Source organism: Xenopus tropicalis, chromosome 2, assembly GCF_000004195.4.
Source record: "Xenopus tropicalis strain Nigerian chromosome 2, UCB_Xtro_10.0, whole genome shotgun sequence".
Lineage (NCBI taxonomy): Eukaryota > Metazoa > Chordata > Amphibia > Anura > Pipidae > Xenopus > Xenopus tropicalis.
Genome location: NC_030678.2, coordinates 45,003,809 through 45,025,513, shown reverse-complemented (window position 1 = coordinate 45,025,513; position 21,705 = coordinate 45,003,809). Strand labels below are relative to the sequence as shown.

Below are 21,705 nucleotides of genomic sequence, written 5' to 3'. Positions count from 1 at the left end.
CTGTCTGCTTCCAATGAATCTACAGCCCTGCTATGACACTTTTGGTGCTCTGTTCAGTGCTCACGACTCACTGCTGCAATCCCTTGTGTAGGGCCACAACCAAATAGTGTGACTTTCCTTTCTACCTGGTAATGAGCACAACTGCTAAACCATGTTTGTGCTTTCCACTCCCCATGGTATTTTTGAATCCACGTGCATAAATACAGGGAGAGAAACCCCACGTGCAAGAGATGTTCTTATGTAAAGTGGAAAGAGTGTAAGAAATGTGTAAGAGTAGCACTGGCTATAGCTGTACAGTATAATTTTGCTTCCCTAACCCATCAACTAATATCTTTCCGCTTAGATGTCACATTTTGCCCTTTCTGCTCTACAAAATTATGCTGAATGCAGCTGAGAGTGCCCAAATTCAGAAAAAGGAATGCCAAGTCAAAATACGTTTGTGAAAACAAAAAATATGTTTGCTTAACAGCAATGAACCAATTACTAGGACTGTAGCTTTTCATTAAAGGAGAAGGAAAGTGATTTTGGCATTTTACTTGCCACATTAGTGCAAGCGACAACACTATATTTATTCTGCAGAAAGCTTTATCATACCTGAGTAAAGAGCCCTAGAAGCTCCCTCCGTTTGTTTAAGATTGCAGCTGCCATTTTAACTTGGTCTTCCTAGCTTCATGCTGCAGCTCTACCCATTGTTAGCTCAGATTATACATTTCAAAGGGAGGGGGGAGTAAGTTTTATGAATTCTTATGGGAGGGGGGAGCAGGAGAAGGGAAAGAGGAGAGAGCTGCCCCAGGAATGGAGGATTTTCTGAGAGAAGAAGTCAGATACTGAAGAACATGTTTACAAAAAAGGACACAAGAAATCATGTATTTCTTTTTTACATAGACCTTTCTGATAAAGCTTACTTAGTTTTTACCTTACCTTTCCTGATTGTAAAGTTATTTTTTACCATTATACAAGCATCTTTTGCCTCTGAGCAGACCATTACAGTACAAATCCAACCTATTCTAACCAGTCTGAATATTTCAAAAATTTAAATTATACACATTCTGTGAAAAAGCTACTTATGAAGGAAAAAAAATCATTGACAGCATCTGCTTGATTCCAGATCACAGCTATAACTAGATTACTATGATTTATAACACATTTCTTATGTGCACCTATACATTTTTCACAGCTAATTTCCCACAACAACATGTCCTTAGTTGGAATGCTCACATATCATCATCTGGCAGCCTGAAGGAAAAGTCTGTGTTTGACAGGTACCAGACGAACACTACCTGCCTGAAAGCATAATGCCTGGACTAGGACCCTTTGATTCCACTTAAAGCAAAACTTAAGGGTCCATTTTTCCTACTGTGTGCCAACAGTTTGGGAAAGTTCATTTTTCATTTCATGTTTCAGCACAACAATGCTCCCTGGAAACAGGGATTGAGACCTGATCAATGTCAGTGGCCAACCCCACTAATTCTCTTGTGGCTGTATGCAATAAAATCCTGCCAACATCTAGCCCTGATTTGGATTGAGATGTCGGACAGAAGGGTATTGATATTTCCCTGGTTAATCTGGCATCATTTAACAAGAGGGTAATCTCCACCCCTACCTCTAACTGGACAGAACATATCATTTAGCAATTAAGAATTAATCACATGTTATATATACAAGCCCCACCCCCCGGCTCCTTTGTCTTTTTTTATTCTGTCCTACTACTACTGGAAGATTTTTTGTGTTTAAAAGGAACCCATAGGTTGCCTATGGCTTCCATATCCAGAGGTTTATGGATGGTGATATCCTCTGATGAACCCGCAATGTCACGCCTGGTGGCCGGACAGCGGGTAATAAAAAAGGGAATTATTAGATCTGCGCCGCACAAGGGTCCTTACCTGGTGGAAGGAGAGCGGCAGCAGTAATAGTCAGACCTGATGGCTGACGAACGATGGGCCGATGCGCGTGTAAGCGCTATAGAGGCATACATTACTTCTGCGTTCTGACGTAGCATACACGTCACACGCGGGGCGGAGCTATGACGCAACGGCGTTTTTTTAAGGAAGTAACGCTAGGCGCGTGCCGCCGCCATCCTGAGTCTGTGGCGTCTGTGGAACGCAGGAGAACTAGCAAACAGGTATGATCGCTGGAAAGTTTTCAGTGTTGAGACAGCAATACCTAATAGGGGAATCCATTTTAAAGATTTTTTTGCTATTCTATCAGCAGGAATGGAGTCTCGCCATTCACACAGCCCAGAAGGTGCTTGCAGGGAGGATAGGAGGTACAGCATTTTCTCTCACATTTTAAAAAAAAAAAAAAAAAAAAAGGGGGAAAGATTTTAAAAGATATTTTTTTTTTTCTCTCTCTCCTCCTTCCCCTCTCTCTCTCTCTGCTTGTGTCTCCCATTGTTGCAGTGTGTCTACCCCAATAAGGAATAAAGAGAAACCAAGATGTGCAGCATGTGACAATCCAGCAGCAAGACATGCAAAGTTTTGTCAGTCATGTACAAAGAAATTATCAGGAGAAACTTCAACAGAATCAGTTGACATCATGACTTGGATTAAAGATGCAGTTGCTCAGGGCATCAAAGAGGCAACAGGGCCTACTACTTCAAAGCAGATCCGGAAGAGAGTTGCAGAGAAAGAGATTTTCAATATAGAAGATTCACCATTAGAAGAATCATCAACAGGGGAATTATCTGACGATCTGAAGATCAAGAAGAGGATTTAGAACAATTCATGGGTTTTGATTTTTCCTTAGTGGAGTCATTGGTTAAGGCAGTAAGACAAGAATTGAAGCTGCCAGAGACTCAGGAGAGTCAACCATCGACAAGCAATCCCTTTAAGACATTAAAGAGAGAGAGAGCAACTTTTCCATTGCATGAGGCAATTAAGGAGATTATTACTACTGAATGGGATAAGATGGATGCTAGATTTACTGTCCAAAATAAAATTCAAAGGTTATATCCTTTTACTCCAGACCAGGAGAAAATTTGGGAAAAGCCACCAAAGGTGGATGCGGCAGTAGCCAGACTATCCAAAAGAACAGTCCTACCAGTAGACGATGTCTCATCTTTCGCAAATCCAATGGATAAAAAGATGGAAACGATATTAAAAAAGAACTATTTGGCTACAGCAGCCTCTTGTAGACCGGCTATAGCATTGACATCTGTGTCACGAGCTATGCAGTCCTGGATTCATGGGATAGAGAAGGCCATTAAGCATGGAGTGGAAAGAGAAGATATTATTAAATCTCTTTCAGACTTAAAGTTAGCAACTGATTTTGTTGCCGATGCATCAATTGATTTGGTGAAATCTTCATCTAGAGCCCTTGCATTATCAGTAGCGGCGAGACGGGCATTATGGCTCAGATCCTGGAGTGCGGATAAGGCCTCTAAGACAAATTTATGTAACATGCCCTTTGAGGGAGATATGCTCTTTGGAGCAAAACTGGAAGATCTAATAAAGAGAGTCACAGGAGGGAAGAGTGTTTTTCTACCCCAAGAACGAAGACAAAACTTTCCTGCCTCAAGCTCAAGTACGGACAGGCAAAGGCAGTCCTTTCGAGATAGACCGAACTATAGAGATCAAAGATCATATAGACCCGGAAGGGAATATACACAGGCACAGAATTGGAGAAGAGAGAGCAACATGGCCAGCAGAACCTCTAGAGGTAGGGGTTCATCGGCAAGGGGTACAAGAAAATATTTCTGAAGAGGAGGCAGCTCAGACCAGGAAAATCCCCAGGAGATTATCAAAATTTGCGGAGGTCTGGGCAAGGTCAATATCGGATGCCTGGGTGTTAAAGACAATAGAAAGAGGGTATTGTCTAGAATTTTTAAACATACCCCAACAGGATCATTTTGTGATTTCCAACATTCCCCGAGACAGTCAAAAGAGAAAGATTCTATTAGACTATGTGGATCAGTTGAAGACTCAGGGAGCAATCAAGATAGTACCAAGCTCGCAGAGGAAGAAGGGTTTTTATTCACCCCTATTCATGCTAAGAAAGAAGACAGGAGATTTCAGACCAGTACTAGATCTCAGAGACCTCAACCAATACCTAGTGGTAAAAAGATTCAAGATGGAATCATTATACACAATAATTCCGGAGGTGAGACCGGGAGATTGGATGATTTCGATAGATCTAAAGGACGCGTATCTACATATACCAGTTGCAACATCACACCAGAAATTTCTTCGGTTCACGGTCGGGTCTCGACAACATTACCAGTTCACATGTCTACCCTTTGGGTTGGCAACATCACCAAGAGTATTCTCAAAGGTTCTAGTTACACTAATAGCAGAGTTAAGAAGAAGGGCAATCAACATCTTCTATTATCTAGACGACATTTTGCTGTTAGCAAGGGATCCTCAGATCTTGGAAGAGCAGAGAGAACAAGTGATAGAATACCTACAACGTCACGGCTGGATAGTAAATATAAAGAAGAGCCAATTATGTCCTTCTCAAGACCTAACATATTTAGGAGCGAGGTTCTGCACAAACATGGCAGTGGTAACACTACCGGAAGAGAAAAAACAAAGAATAAAGCAAAAGGTGCTGTGGATTCAGAGGAGATCAGTTTGCTCAGCAAGACAGTTCATGGGACTGATAGGTCTGTTGACATCAGCAATACCAATGATACAATGGGGGAGATGGAATATCAGAATTCCTCAAAAGGGATTTCTGTCTCAATGGGACAGATTAAATCCAGATTGGAATCAAGACATTTTTATTTCAGAACAGGTGAAGACAGCCTTAGGATGGTGGCTGCAAAACAATCACTTGTCAAGAGGCAGAAGCTTAGGAGATGTTTCTTGGGAAGTACTGACCACGGACGCCAGCTCGACAGGCTGGGGAGCGTATTGGAGAGAAAGAGTGACCCAGGGAGTCTGGTCCGCGCAGGACAGTGTACTCCCGGCAAATATCAGAGAGTTAAAAGCAGTAGCATTGGCCCTAAGAGATTTTGGACCCTGGTTAAACAACAAATCATTGCTGATCAGGATGGACAATATCACGGCAATGTGTTACATAAAAAAACAGGGGGGCACAAGAAGCAGTCAACTGATGCAAGTACTGCAACCAATCATGCAATGGGCTCAAGACAATCTGAAGGACCTATCAGCAATATTCCTTCCAGGCAGGGAAAACAGGATTGCAGATTTCTTGAGTCGGAACCTATTGAACAGACACGAGTGGGAACTCAGCCAGCAGATGTTCAGGAGAATGGTACACAGATGGGGTCTACCAGACATAGATCTCATGGCAACGCAAACCAACAGCAAGGTGAAACAATTTTATTCCAGAGTTCCAGATCCGAAAGCAAAAGCAACGGATGCGTTCATGCAGGATTGGAGTTCAGGTCTTCTTTATGTCTTCCCACCAATCCCAATGATATCAAGGGTACTAAGAAAGATAAGGCAGGACCGAGCAGAAGTAATAGCGGTAATTCCGGATTGGCCAAGAAGGCCATGGTATCCGCTGCTCAGACGGATGACGATAGAAGTACCAATGAAATTGCCACCAGCCCCATGGCTGCTGAAGCAGGGACCAGTACAGCATCCACAGGTCTATACACTAGCCCTCAAGGCATGGCGTTTGAGAGGAAGAGATTGAGAGAGTCAGGTATTTCATCACCAGTTATAGACACAATGATGAATGCAAGAAAAAGATCTACATATAAAACGTATCAAAAGACGTGGAAAGTGTTCATAACATATCTGGAGAACACAAAAGTGTCGGTGGAACAATGCACTGTGATACAGGTTTTGGATTTTTTACAAAAGGGCCTAGAAAAGGGCCTTAGTATGAGAACACTGAAGGCACAGGTATCGGCAATTTCAGCCTTTACAGGAAAGACTTGGGTTCAGGAAACCGCTATTATGCAATTCATGGCGGCAGTATTAAGGATAAAGCCACCAAAGAGAAATGTAGCACCCTCATGGAATTTGCCTTTCGTTCTAGAGGCATTAACAGAGCAACCTTTTGAGCCTTTACAGGAGGCTTCAGACACTATAATGACTTATAAAACAGTCTTGTTGGTTGCAGTGACATCAGCGAAGAGGGTGAGTGAGCTGCGAGCCTTATCAGCTCAGGAGCCATACATAGTTTTCTTGATGGATAAAGTGATTTTAAGAACTAACCCAGCATTTTTGCCAAAGGTGGTAACTTCTTTTCATCTCAATACAGAGATTGTGCTACCAGCTTTTTGTCAACAACCACAATCAGAGCAAGAGAAAAGATGGAGTACTCTAGACCTAGTCAGATGTCTATCAATCTATTTAAAGAGGACGGCAGAGTACAGGAAGTCACAACAACTTTTTGTTATTCCTGCAGGAATAAAGAGAGGTCAAGCGGCGGCAGTTTCCACGATAAGTCGTTGGATAATTATGGCAATACAGAAGGCTTATGCTTCCAAGGGGAGACAAATGCCGGTAGGCATTAAGGCACACTCCACCAGAGCAGTGAGCGCTTCATGGGCTGTACAATCAAATGTTTCACCAGATGAGGTCTGTAGAGCGGCATCATGGAGTTCCTTTGCTACATTCCTGAAACATTACCAATTGGACGTCAAGTCAACGTCAGAGGCGGAGTTTGGACAGAGTGTGCTGAAAACAGTCCAAACTAGAACAAATAAATAAATTTGGCTCAAAAATGAGAATATGTCGATTTGTTTTGTACGAGATATACCCGCCCGTTGCATTGCTTAGTAAATCCCTCTTGTTAAATGATGCCAGATTAACCAGGGAAAAAAGAAAATTATTACAATACTTACCGAAATTTTCTTTTCCTGGTTAATAGATGGCATCATTTACAAGACCCTCCCTGAAAGGCTTAAATATCAAGACAAAGGAGCCGGGGGGTGGGGCTTGTATATATAACATGTGATTAATTCTTAATTGCTAAATGATATGTTCTGTCCAGTTAGAGGTAGGGGTGGAGATTACCCTCTTGTTAAATGATGCCATCTATTAACCAGGAAAAGAAAATTTCGGTAAGTATTGTAATAATTTTCTTTTATTATTGGCTTTGTAGTGTATTGTGTGTAGAACTAAGTGTCAGTGAAAAAAAGATAAGATTTATGCAAAGTTCCTTATATCAGTAAAACACTCCCTTACCATACAGAATGGAATCAAGCCCTATTTTGTGTAAATCTACGCTGTTGGTAATTGTAGTTAGGTGTCAAATTTGTGCTTTATTGAGTCAGCAGACCTATGATGAGCAGGAGAAACATAAGGCTGATGCCAGACGTGGCGTTTTTACGCTGCTTATTTTCTCTGCCTAAAATAGCCGCACAACCCACACAGCCCCTGACTATGGCGTTTTTCAGCCTAGTACTGGTGATGTAGCAAATCCCGTTTCCCATGGAGCTAATAGTGCGAAATGGTAAAAAACGCCACGTATTTCTACAAGGTCTGGCAGCTGCCTTAGGCATAGGCATAGGTTGCTGTGCAAATAACGGCGTATTTCGGCAAACGCATGAAAAGTCCATGGTAACGGGTTTTCTAGCGTATTTACGCATAGTGTGTTTTCCATCGAGACTGTTTAAGTTATTTCTGTGGATGATGATATTGCACGTTTTTCAGCCGCCGAGAGAATTACAAATTATGCAGCGTAAAAATGCCACATCTGGCATCAGCCTAATGTTGTACCACTACCACATTCACATGAGAAAGGAAAAAAGGGTAGAAAAAGAGGTACAGGTATAGGATCCGTTATCCAGAAACCTGTTATCCAGAAAGTGCCAAATTGCAGGAAGGCCATCTCCCATGGGCTCCATTTTAATCAAATGATTCAGTTTTTAAAATGAATTTAACTTTTCTCTGTAATAATTAAACAGTACCTTGTATTTGATCCCAACATACATAATTATTCCTTATTGGAAGCAAAACAATCCTATTGGGTATATATAACGTTTAAATTATTTTTTAGAAGACTCAGGTCCTAAACTTCCTGAATAACAGGTCCCATCCCTATACTATCACTTGATTATTAACATGCAGTTTATTAAACATCAACATATTCCACAGCGCTTAGCAATAAATGTTAGCATATCTGAATCTTGTATGAAAGGTTAATATAAGGCAGAGCTGCTCCTAGTACCAAAAGATCCCTGGACAAGACTTTATTTACAAGAATGTATAAGTAGGGCTGTTTTGCTTATGACCCTTCATTTCTTGTACTACAACTAACATAAATCTCTGGCATCCTTAGGCACTTAAAACACTATTGGCGCAACTGTAGTAGCTGCAAATACATCAGACCTTATTTGGTTATCCCACTTCTCTCATCCTGCTGCCCAGGGATATTAACCCATCCTTGGATACTTGTTTAAACAGCTGTGATTAAAAAAAAACGCCATATTCGATAACATTAAATAACTATAAATGTGTCACTTGCCTTTTTCTGACTTTTTGGTCTGATTCTCGGTCTTCACAGATGTTCCACAGCCCATGATTCTATCTGGCATCTGTTATAAATTCTCTCCGTTAGAGCAGGTTCACAGGAGATTTACAGCAGCAGTTTGATATTTGGCTTCTTTGATACTGTGTGCTTCTCCTTTAATCCTAGCAATCTAGCTTTACTTTCTTCTGCCATAGCTACAAGAAAGAGGTGTGTCACAAACACAGGAGGCAGAAATGAAATTACATAGATTAGCAGCATGTGGTTTCAAAGGGACCGCTGGGATACAATCACTACAGCTTGTTATGAAGCGTCCAAAAAGATGGGCACACTGATCTCATCCACTAGATTAACATGTAAGCAGCTGCTTGCTGTTACATCATGAGCCAATTAATCTTTAGGCTAAATGGTGCAACGTGGCACTGATCATGGCCAGAACATAATGCTGTTTTTTTTAAAAAAAAGTTCTAAATATTGCTGTTTGGAAATGCCATCTTGCAGCCCTCACTGGAACAACACATACAACGCATATGAATGCCAAAGTGCTCTTGTACGATGCATTTTGTATATACCCCAGTTTTTAGATCCCAAATTATAATTAGATTATGTGCCAAATGCTAAACAGTCAGTTCTGTTAGAAATGTTACACTCTGGAACAACTTAGGCCATCTGTTGACTTTGTTGTAACTGTAAAAACTTTCAACAACCTCACTTTATTGATAAGTTGTAAATGCTATGAACATCACTCTTTTTAAAACTTTTTTAAATAGATATTTCCAATATTATATTTCTACTGCTTTCAGGGCTTTTCATGGGGCTGCTGCTGATTTCTTGGCTGATTGTCTCTGATGCCTGCCTCTTTTTGCTACACCAATCTGAGTGTTACCTCATTGTTAAGCATAATCATTAATTTGAGCTGATGCGCATAGATTGCTAATGAATATGTCTCTGGGAGAGCGTCTGGTGCAACCAGCTTTTAGTGCAAACAGAGTAGCATTATGAGATTCTAATGACCATGTGCAATTAGTCACCTCTTCAAAATAAGCCTGGGCTTTCAGCACTTATTCATTTATTCTGCAAGTCCCTCACAACAGCAGATTAATAAACAACAAAATGCTTGCACAAGTAATGATTTCATGTTGCCAGAGCTAGCATTAGGATGCACTTGAATTTTTTTTTATAAATTAGCAGTGGCATATTTAATGCTTCCAAACAACCATTAGCTCTCAGATCTACAGACAATTACTGAGAGAGTCTTTACTTTGGGAGTTTTCAATTATTCAGCTTTTAGCTAGAAGCTGGCTTGAAAGAATACATTAGGAGGTAACATCAGTGGGGCCACAGCAAGCTGAACATAGTGCTTTATCATTCAAAAGGGGCACAGCAACCACACCTGTTTATAAATAATTTGATATTGTGAATCAAGCCAACACAAAAGCCCCAACAACCAAAATCTTTACTTGACCTATCGTTACCTTATTGCTGGCCATCATTTATATTTTAATCCAAAAAAGAAAATTCTTTTTTAGAGAAAAGAATACTTATGACTATTTCTTAAATACTTCAATAGTAACACTCATAAATGAGATGAACCAAGCAGGGAGGTCGCAGTCTGTGACAAACTAAGACCAGAGTTGAGGCTCTCCGTATGAGCTTCACCTTCAAAATATATGGATGACAGAATGAGTTACTAATAAAACATGGGCAGTGTGAGGAACATCAGTGAGTGTGATGACTGTAACATGGAATAGTCACCCCATCTCACCTCACACAGAAATGTACAGCATAGTAGTTGTCCCCAGTCTTGTAATAATTACTGCTATTGTGTGCCTCAACAAGTCCCCTGCAACTCAGTTCAATTATACACTCTACAGGGAATGTTTATTTCCTAATTTAACTGTCAATAATGGCTTTGAGCCAATACCAGTGCTCAAGCACTATCTTACAGTCTAATTCTGATCAGAATTACAGGTATGGGTTCTCCAGAAAACGACATATTACAGAAAAGCCACCTCCTGTTGACTCCATTTTAATCAAATAATTTAGACTTTTAAAAATAATTTTGTTTTGCTCTGTATTAATAAAACAGTACCTTGTAAGTATCAACTAAGATACAGTTAATCCATATTGCAGACAAAACAATTTTATAGGGTTTATTTAATGTTTAAATTATTTTTTAGTAGACCTATAGTATGGAAACCTAAATTACAGAAAGACCCTTTGTATGGAAAACCAGAGTAGACTTACTACCTACTTTTTAAAAATTATCTGCATGCAACATGCTGTTATGTAAACTTCTTATTATTGTTTTTCTAAAGATAGTGAAATAACAATAATTCAGCATTTCCTGTGTCCGTGCACTGTCTACAGTGCACTAATGCCAGGAGTTTAAAAGTAATATTTACTTGGGGTTAAAAGAAAAGCTCTCTCTGGTATATCTACTGTTGTAGACTATAATGTAGAGAAGCCCGTAAACTGCCAGAACTAACCTCTTAGCCAATCCGAAAAACGCTGTACCAAAAGGATCAGGCAAAAACAAGGCCAGTCAGTCAAATGGTCAGTGGCAGGAAGTGACGATTGGTAAGTCAGGGACAGGCAAGAGTCAAAAACTAACAGGAATCAGTACAACAAAGGCTTCAGCAAAGTCAGGGTACAGTAAACCAGCCTTGGCACCAAAACAAGCCAAGGAATGCTATTTAAATCTGAATTTTGCACCAAAAGTGACATCTGCACACCCGCTGGCGTCATGATGCAGTGACGGCATTACTGTGCATGTGTGTGTGCGCCAGGGGAGAATGCACGCCGGAGCGCGGCTAAGCAGAGGAGCCCCGGGACGGGCACACCTAGAGGTAGGAGCGGGCGCCGATCACCTAGTGATCCTTACAGTATCCCCCCTCTCATAGATCACCCACCAGGGGCTCCCAAGGAAACTTTTTGTGAAAAAACTTTACCAAGCAAGGAGCATGAGTATCTAGCTGCCACCCAGCATCTCTCCTCAGGACCAAACCTCTTCTCTTTAATAAAGATACTTGCCAGAAGAGCCACAGATGGGAGCTTCTTTAGAGGAATGAAGTGAGCTCTTGGAGAATCGATATATATCCACCAAAATTGTAGTAAAATCTGCTGACTTTGGTAGATCTACAATAAAGTCCATATATATATATATCGGACCAGGGTGGACTTGGAACAGGCACAGGATGGAGGAGACTGCAGGGGAGACAGCGAGGAATCTTCGGCTGGGCACAGATGGCACATGCAGCAACATAATGGGTAACATCTTGGATGGACCAAAAATATCTGGAAATGAGATTGAATTACTACTTACCACCCGGATGGCCTGCAATTTTAGAAGAATGTCCCCACCAGAGGATCTGAGAGACCTTAGCCTAAGGAACAAAAGCCTTACCAAACAGGCACTCTAGTGAAACTTCACAAGCAGGCCGGACTAGGGACACAAGAGCCAGCCACCACTCGCTCAGGGGGTATAATTGGGCAGGGAGGGACCAAGGAAGCTTCTTCCAAAGTCAGGGATCCGGATAGGACATCAGCCTTGACGTTCTTGGTCTGTAGGAGATGATGAAACTGAACCTGGAGAAGAATAATGCCTATCTAGCTTGATGAGGATTCAATCTTTAGCAGAGGAAATGTATTCCAAGTTCTTATGGTCAATAAGAATAGTAACAGGCTCCAAAGCTCCCTCTAGTAGATGATGCCATTCCTCCAAAGCCATATTTATGGTCAGTAGTGCCTGATTGCAAATATCATAATTTCTCTTGGCAGGTGATAATTTTTGGGAGAAAAAGGCACAGGGGTGAAGGGGACCTTGGAAATCAATTTGTTGGCATAAAATAGCTCCTACCCCTGTATCGCAGGCATCAACTTCTTAGGTAAATGGACAAGATGTATCTGGGTGGATCAGAACTGGAGCAGAAGCAAAAGCTGACTTTAGAAATTCAAAAGCCATTTTGAGCCTCAGGAGACCAGAGAGACTTAGGGGCCGATTCACTAAAGGGCGTTAACACATAACGCCTTATCTGGAGCCACTAACTGACAGAAGCCATGCTGTTCCTGGCATTCAAGTTTCTATGAACCCTTCATTTTTTTGCCACGGGAAGTTTTCAGAAAGTTGGAGGGATATATGGTGGAGTGTCACAGCCCACATTTTCATGTTGCCTTGGTTATGTGCGTAATAGCATGCGCTAACATCGCGTGCTACAAAATAACGGATAAATATACCACATGGTTTAAAACAGTGCTGTCCAACTTCTGTTGTACTGAGGGCCGGAATTTTTCCGACCTACGTGGTGGAGGGCCGATAATGGAAGCCAGTTTTGACCACTCCCCTTTTTGAAACCGCACCCACTTGAAACCACACCCATGTTATCACATGACCATACCCATATTAATGGTTGTAGTACAGCAAAAACCTGCCATACTCTGCCTGCCCTACCCTGCCTGTGTGTGCCATACTCTGCCTTCCCTACCCTGCCTGTGTGTGCCATACTCTGCCTTCCCTACCCTGCCTGTGTGTGCCATACTCTGCCTTCCCTACCCTGCCTGTGTGCCATACTTTCACTGTGTGTGCCATTCTTGACTGGTTTGTGCCATACTTGGCCTGTGTGTGTCATACTCTGCCTGCCCTACCCTGCCTGTGTGTGCCATACTCTGCCTTCCCTACCCTGCCTGCGTGTGCCATACTTTCATTGTGTTTGCCATTCTTGGCTGGTTTGTGCCATACTTGGCCTGTGTGTGCCATACTCTGCCTTCCCTACCCTGCCTGTGTGTGGCATACTCAGGCAGCCTACAGTGACACAATGCTGGCACTGCTCCTACAGTCTGCACAATAACTATATATTAAAAAACTTTTTAATTAAAGTACCACCTCAGTATATGTTCTTTTTGTAGTGTGCAGGGATTATTTGTGGGTTTCTACTGCTCCTGAGGTGTGAACAGGGGAACAATGTGGGTGATTAGAGCCTGAGCCTGAGGTGTGAACACTGCAGGGGGTGAACAATGCAGAGATTAAAAGGTGTGAACAACACAGGGGATTACATATTTAAACAATACAGGGGGATTACAGCCTGAATCTGAGGTGAGAACCATGCAGGGGGGGCAGTTAATCACAGTACTGATACCATTTAAAGCTTACACAAGAGTAAGCCATCAAAGCAGCCAGACAGGTGGGGGGCCACACAGAGGGGGGTCGCGGGCCGCCAGTTGGACAGCACTGGTTTAAAATATCGCTTAAAAATATGTCATCGCCAGATAAATAAAGACAATAAAATCACTTCTTAATTCAGACAAGTGTCCGTTTTGTGAATCGATCGTTAAGTATATAATATAAGAAGTGATAATATTTTTAACGCATGCTATAAACACTCGTTTTTTCAGCCTTTAGTGAATCGGCCCCTTAGAGTCTTTATGAGTGAGAGCTGTGATGGGAGCCACGATTTGAGAAAATCCTTTGCTGAATCTTTTGTAAAAATTAGCAAAGCCAAGCAAAGGAAACATTGTATGGCCTTCAGACCTACAGGTGCAGGCCACTTGGTAACCACAGAAACCTTGGCAGAATTCCTCTCAAAGTCGGAAGAAATAACAATGTAACCTAGGAAGGGAATCTTGGACTAATGGAACTAACCTGACTTGAGAAATGTGCAACATTACAACATATCACGAAAAATATAATTTATGAAATCTTGGAAGATTCAGGAGCATTGCCCAAAGGGAATGACCAGTGGCCATCACGGGTACTGAACGCAGTTTCCCACTCATCTCCTTGGCGGATGTGGATCAGGTTGTAAGCACCCCGAAGATCAAGTTTGAAGAAAACCTTGTTTTTTTTTAACATGTCAAACAGTTGTGGAATTAGGGGGATTGGATAGTGATTCTTGACTGTGATTTTATTGAGACCACAGTAGTCAATACTTGATCTAAGACTCCCATCTTTCTTTTGAATAAAGAAGAACCCAGCACCAGCAGAAGAACTAGATTTTCTAATGAAGCCTCTGGAAAGATTCTCTTGGATGAGTCTCTGGGGCTGATAACAGATAAGTTCTACCCCTTGAAGGAATAGTGCTAGGGATAAGTTCAATAGGGCAGTCGAAAGGCCTATGTGGAGTAAGAGTCTCTGCATTCTTTTTCTCAAAGACATCAGAGAATTCAATATTTAGGCAAAAGAGGGGAACATTTTACAACTGATGAGACATACAGCGGCATGATTGGAACAGGCATACACTTGGAATGGCAGGAGGAACTGGCAGTGAGGTCACCAGTGACCCAATCAATGGTTGGAGTAAATCTATTCTGCCTAGGGGAGACTGCCCACTCAGACTTAGGTGGGAGCACTTCCCTGATGTTCAGGCTTTATGGGCAGGCCTTAAGAAGGTGACCACTCAGTCCACAATATAAGCAAAGACCCGAGGTCCATCTAGGTGTCCTCTCCTCTGGGGCAGACAAGTGGCTCCTAGCTGCATCGGCTCTTCAGCTTGGGAACTCTGGACAGAAGAGGGTTCTGAGACCAGGACAGAAGGAGCAAATGGCCTAAAGGATGGTGATTTCTGGGAGAGGCTCTCTTTAATTCTGGTGTCAATGCAGATTCAATGCAACAGGAGACTTTGACCGCCAGAATACGGAAATCAATGGCATATTCCACAGCAGACACAGTGCCCTGGGTAATCTTCAAAAGGAAGGCAGAGGCATTGATCTTCTGGCCAGGGGCATAGAAAATCTCACGGAATGTAGAGATAAAAGCCAAAGAATTGTGAATTAGAGGATCGTTGTTCCCAAAGTGGTGACTCCAGGGCCAGCGCTTTACCACAGAGCATTGCAATAATTTATGCAACTTTGGACTTCTTAGTGGAGAACTTCAGAGGGGAAAGCTCAAACTGAATGAGACACTGATTCAGGAACCCACTGCATACTTCAGGATCTTCCGCATAGCGAATAGGAGCAGGAATGGAGCAGAAGTTCTTGGTGGGCAGAAGTTCTTGGAGGGCATTCAGTCAGGAGGCAAAAAGCTGAAGGGACTGAGATAGATGAGCCTGTTGAGCCTCCTGGATCTCTAGATGCTTGAGGATAGCTTCCAAGACATTCTCCAAGGAGCCAGCAGCAGCAGTGTGAGAGGGCTTCATGTTGGCCAACGATAACTATTACAAACTGTAATGTAGAGAAGCGCGTAAACTGCCAGAACTAACCTCTTAGGTGTAGGAGAGCCCTGCCAACCCCAGTATTCACACCCTTTTGAGGCCCCTGCGGCGGCAGAGTTGAAAAGGATTCTACACACTGCCAAGGTTAATCTGAAAAACGCGGTACTAAAGATTTCAGGGGAAGACAAGGTCAAAATCAGGCAAATGGTCAGTGGCAGGCAGTGAAGATTCTTAGTCAGAGACAGGCAAGAGTCAAAAACCAGCAGAAATCAGTTCAAAGGTTCCAAGTCAGAGTACGCTAAACCAGTTTGGGCAATGAAACAAGCCAAGGGCCGCTATTTAAATTTGAATTTCACACCAAAAGTGATGTCAGGGCAACTGCTGATGTCATGACACAGCACCGAGTAGCACTGCAGTTACTGAACACACACGTGCCGGGGGAGAATGTGTGCCAGAGGACGCCTAAGCAGAGGAGCCCAGGGACCAGCATGTCTAGAGGTAGGAACGAGTGCTGGTCCCCCAATGCTCTTTACGTCTGCTTTTCGAGCAGCACTCCCTGCAAACCTGGTCATCATGTTACTCCTCATCTCTTATGTTAATTATATGATCACCTAGGTCCCATACCTGTATTTATGAAAATGGTAATGGTATACACCTCTAAAAGTCCTATAGAAATGGAAAGCTAGCGGTAGAGTTTTACTGAGGTAAGCTCTAATGTTACACCTTGAAAAGTTTGCCCTTTGGAGTTATGACACACAGGATGCTTTGATTACTGTTACAGAGTAGCTTTGGTCTAAATATTATGGGTACCTACCCACCCTCATCAAGGGGAATCCTCAATTGATTTGTGTATTCTTTTGTTAATCCTTTTGTATACTATATAAAAGATAATTACTTTTTAATACTACCACTGTGCCTGTAATTATTTGAGTGCAAGCCCTTTTTAAGTAAAATATATTGACCCTATATACGGATACAATTTTTGGTTGTTTTTGCACCAAATTCCTATACTGTAATTTGTGCTTGTGATGTGAGTGCTCTCCATAAATTTATACTTATTATTTGAAATCACTGCATGAGCTCAGAAATATGTCCAAAAATGTTAATGCACCCACAAATGCAAATTTATACCATGCAAAAAAGAAACCAAATATAAACAGAAGCACCGCCGCCTTTTCTGGGACCAAGCTCATTTAATATGGACTGAGGCAAAGTGGAAAATGTAAATTCTTTTTGGAAATTATGGGCACGGCATCCTCCTGGCTAAAGAGGAAAAAGACCATCCAGCTTGTTATCAGTGCACAGATCAAAAGCCAGTTTCCATGTTGGTATTGGGCTGCATGAGGGCACATGGCATGGAGAGCAATGGAGAGCACATCTGGGATGGCACCATTAATGCTGAATGATATATACAGGTTTGGGAGCAACATATGCTGTCATCCAGATGTCTTTTTCAGGGAAGGCCTTGTTTATTTCAGCAAGAGAATGTCAAACCCCATTCTGCGTGTATTACAACAGCATGGCTCTGCAGTAAAAGAGCCAGGTGCTAGACGGTTGGCATGCAGTCCAGACCTGTCACCCACTGAAAACATTTGGTAAGGAAAAATATAACAAAGCAAATCCCAAACTGCCGAGCAGATGAAATTAGGTCTGTTGGTCTCCTCAGTTCCCAAACGGTTACAGAATGCTGTTAAAAGAAGTGATGCAACACAGTGGGAAACATGCCCCTGTCCCACCTTTTTGGGAAGTGTTGCTGGAATCAGTTTCATTGTTAGTATATATATTTCAGAAAACAATAACATTTGTTCAGTTTCAACATTTGATATGTTATTGTTGTACTATTTGCAATTAAATATAGGGCTTAATGACTTGAAAATCATCCATTTTTTAAGAAATGGGGCTGTATTTTTTTCTTTAATATTAACTACTGTTTACAACTATACCTACCAATAGAAGCATTATAAGATATATCACAATAATGAGATCAAAGTCGACTGTGCTGCTTCTGCAAGCAATGCAGTTTATGACATGTAAAATAAAAAGGGTACTGGTGAAATGTCTACGGACAGTGCTGGTAAGCTAGGCGGAAAGATGGCAAGATTCCTGATAATCCATATTTACTTTAATTTTTTAAGGGTTTTAAAGAATTAATTATTTTATAAATGAAACTGTTAAATCACAGAGAGTAGGAGTTTCTAGCATCTGTCTGTTGGCTAATTCCTACCTGTCATTTCCATCTGTCACATTTCCCATACTCCTATTGTTAGAAAAATCTTAAAAAATAAATATAAAATAAAATATAAACACAACAAATAAATATGCAGCTCCCAATATTTCAGTAGGGCAGAAGTTTCTCCCTTACCTTACAGCATGCACACCCTTTGTTAAAATGTAAAAGACATAAATGATTTATGGTTGCCCAGGAATTCCTACGTGGACTATTTCTCTTCTTTTCACTTGGCACTCTGCAGTCCATTTGATGCCATTTTTGATTGTCCCCTTTAAGCAAACACTACCTATTTATAAACAGACGTGTTTATCTTTCTTGTCAAACACTATGTAAATGAGCTGGTCTTCGGGAATACAATTAAATAGAGTAAGTCACTGTAGTGCCGTGGGAGTTTCGGCTCTCTGTCTGCTACATTGAATGAATCAGGTCAGTAATAAGCAAACATGCTGGGAAAATGTACAGAATTCCATTCACACAATCACCAGGGCATGTATCAGGCACTAAGAAACACACTGTACCTGCTGTTGCGATGCTGAATTCCTTTGAAAACACAGTGCTCAGGAAAAACATTTCCTATCTTGCTTTCTCCTCATTCCCAGCCTAGAACAGGAGAAAAAGAGCTTGCAGATAAGTGATTGGGCTGTGGCTTCATATTTACCGTATTCCTTAATGAAAGATATGGTCTCCTCTTCAGACTGCCACTCCTCTTCTATTCACAACTGCATAAACTGGCCATTAAGATTTCCTTACTAAGCCATTTCTGCTTGTGTTACACAGTGCAGTGCCGCATCCCAAGCTGGCCTATTGACACCATTAAAGCACTAGTTAATTTTAGAGGTCTGTATCTTACGGAGGATACCCGACCTGTAGAAAAATAAGTAAAAGCACATAATCATTGGCAGTGCCTGTGCAGTCATGTGACTACTTCAGAATCCTTTTGGTAGGCAAATGAAGCCACATGAATACCAAATGAGACACTCACATTTAACCATTTGGCTGCTTTTCATATTCAGTTTTGCCTATGAATCTGCTAGTTACTTTCTAATCCAGTATTTCTGTGCTCTTAGTATGGACTACACACCAAACTCATGGTGTCATTAATGTTCACAAATGCAGTGAGGAAAGTGCAATTTTGTGTTTTTACCCACAATGCAGCATTCCCCCCCATGATTCCAGTGTTGTTGCATTGAGAGTTGTGTCTGACAGAATTACAGCTGATTCATTAAAATAAGTACAATTGTATTTTGTCCTTTGTTTCAAATCAGTTGCAGTTGTGTTGAAAGTTCAGTTGGTGTAATTTCCGGCATTCTGGTGTGTGAGTGATGTGTGTGTCTATTGTTTGCTCTGCGCCAAATGGCACAGGCTGCTGTGGGAACCTTGTAGCTATCTCCTGGTCTGGAGGTTACGATAATCAATAGGTGTAACTGCGCTCGATTGGGAACAGGAAGCAGAATGTTCAATGCCAAGTGTGACTATATGACAGTGACAGGAAATCCTTTTCATGCATGTACCTTTAATAAATGGGTACCTAATACCATACCACACCATTACCGTCTCGCAACTGACTTTTTGGGAAAATTTGCGTGACTGCAACTGCATTAGTGATCATATATTAACCCCTAATAAGTGTTATCTAGAAGACAGCTAGAAACTAAAATAATTACAAAAAGGATATTGTAACATTAACTTACTGTATATGTGTAAGTGTCAGATATTTCATTACATGGTTGTTCAAGTCAGGGGCAGAGTATTTCTTACCCTACATTGTTTTCTTTAAAACTGTGGAATCATATAAATTTGTTTAGAAAAGTATAAATAACGAGAGCCAAAAGTGAAAGGAAAACACTTATAAAACTAGATAAACTTTGATCTAAACAGAATGTAAACCTCATAAAGATTTAAAGAACTAAGTGGGTATTTACAACAGTAGTAGCACTGCCTTTCAATGAAAATTGCACAATACCCATTGAAAGTGTCTAAAACAATGTATAAAGGCTGTTACCTCTTATTGAGGGCATTTTAATTGCCGCAATTGGACATCCTAGCATAATAACCCTTACGGGTTTTGTTCAAACATGGGAAATGTTTGCACTATCAATGTGACCCACAGGCACCAATAAATATCTGCTTTCACTATTATCTGTCAGTATTTGAGGTTAAGGGCACTTTGTTCGCAACAGTTCTAAATATAGACAGACCAACAGAGACTACCTTGTCGTTTGTTGCTATGGGGTTCTTGTCTACAGCATCCATTGCCCCTGCTTTTGTTCATACATATGTTGCAGCTGATTTACTAATATAGGTGCTAAATTGCTCTTTTCATAAATCAGCCATTCTGTTCACACATTTTTGAATATCAACACAGGGCACATTTGCCTGTGGGCAATACCCCCTGGCAACCAATCAAATTGTTGCATTCACTGTTCTACCTGCAGCTGATTGGTTACTATGGGACACTGCCCATGGGCCAATTTGACCTGTGTTGATAAATGACCCCCATTGACTCTCTGGCAGCAGCTAGAAGCCACCACAAGACTTTCATAGTTACAAATTGAGAGGAAAACATTGATGGGCACCCAGCTTACCTCATATTTTTTGGGAAAAGGGAAGAATAGGAGCTTCCCAGAAAAGTTGTGTGCGCCCATTGTTATTCCATGTGCCCCTTACAGCCATGAGCTTGGAGCTACCAGAAGGCTCTGTCTTGCAGAAGGGGGCTAATACTCCTTAACTGCCCTTCACAACCTAACCTGCTAAGGTGATTGCTTACTAGCAACTTTTACCCCAAACAGGAATTGAGTTTGCAGAGTTCTAGTTTTATACAGCATGCCATGCCACCTCCTACAATTGGCGTCTCCATTTTGAGGGAAAACATAGAAACGTTTTATTGAACACATATGAAGCCTGCAATCTTCTACTTTTGGAAATTATATGACACAAGAGAAGAAGACAGCGCCCCCAGGGGACACACTTCCTCTCAGTCCGCATGCGCAGAAGGCTTACCACGCAGACTGACGGAGCGCTCAGGGACCCTCCAAATAGAGCAGAAGCTCCCCCTGTAGGGAGTAATCACTGACCCCAAAATGTATGATACATCTGCTAACTACACCGCTTCTCTGCCTTTCGAACTCTAGAGCCGTGCTATTTTGCGGCGGATGTATACAAGGGTACATTACTTGCAGTGATTATTTGACACAGTCTGTGGTGGGATTTAACTGACAGATTTGTGGTTGCGTGGGCATATTATTGTGGGTGTAAGGGAACGTTTCGGGAACTTCCTGTTATCACGGAAAGCTGGGGGCTCACAGACAGGAATCGTTTAATTCCAGTTTAGAAGCAGTCGCGTCATAATGCAAACCACTCACAGACAAGGCAGTGTGCCTATAGCGCCTCGTACTGATATAAAGCGCACTAGCGACACCTGCCGGCAAGTAGTGTAACCTGTCTGTAAGGTTCCGGAGCTGAATATCTGAATAAAAACAGCGACAGAAGCATCGCGCTATGTTGTGTTTGGTGTGAACTCGACATTGTTCGTACCGCAAGTATATAACACAATTATATATAATATATCATTAATAAAATATAGACAGTACCTCGTGAAAATAGCTACTTTTAGAACGTCTGAGTGGGTTTCTGTCAGCTGGTTCCATGGTGTAGTGGTTATCACGTCTGCTTTACACGCAGAAGGTCCTGGGTTCGAGCCCCAGTGGAACCATGGTTTTTTCCCATTTTAATAAAAATATATCTAATAAAGTGAAATCATTAGTGTTTTTAGTTTAAAAACAGTAAGAATGCACATGGGGAGCATAAGTTTAACTTGGAATTTTAGATATATAATGAAACACACACAAATATCCATGCGTCAAATATTTACAATGTGTCTGCATCTATATCTTTTGTGGCAACCCCCCCCCCCCCCCCAATCATTTGTGCTTATGGGGCCCT

The 21,705-nt window shown here is 41.6% G+C and overlaps 1 protein-coding gene and 1 non-coding gene across 3 annotated transcripts in view; one reads left to right on the top strand and one right to left on the bottom strand.

Moving 5' to 3' along the window:
• The window catches only part of ppef1 (protein phosphatase, EF-hand calcium binding domain 1), a 37,204-nt gene extending 18,548 nt beyond the window's left edge, over positions 1-18,656 (bottom strand). Inside the window, exons 1-2 of one of the 2 annotated variants that reach the window (XM_031896747.1) lie at positions 18,282-18,656; positions 8,386-8,585 (exon numbers count right to left, since the gene is read on the bottom strand). In XM_031896747.1, the coding sequence (XP_031752607.1) occupies positions 8,386-8,455 (70 nt within the window). In that variant the 5' untranslated portion in view covers positions 8,456-8,585; positions 18,282-18,656. The remainder of the gene's footprint in view (positions 1-8,385; positions 8,586-18,281) is intronic. The other variant, XM_031896748.1, reaches the window with a different exon arrangement.
• A 2,746-nt stretch (positions 18,657-21,402) lies between these two features.
• Positions 21,403-21,475, top strand: trnav-uac. Its single transcript has one exon. It is a non-coding gene; the product is annotated as a tRNA-Val (tRNA).
• Positions 21,476-21,705: the final 230 nt, after the last annotated feature.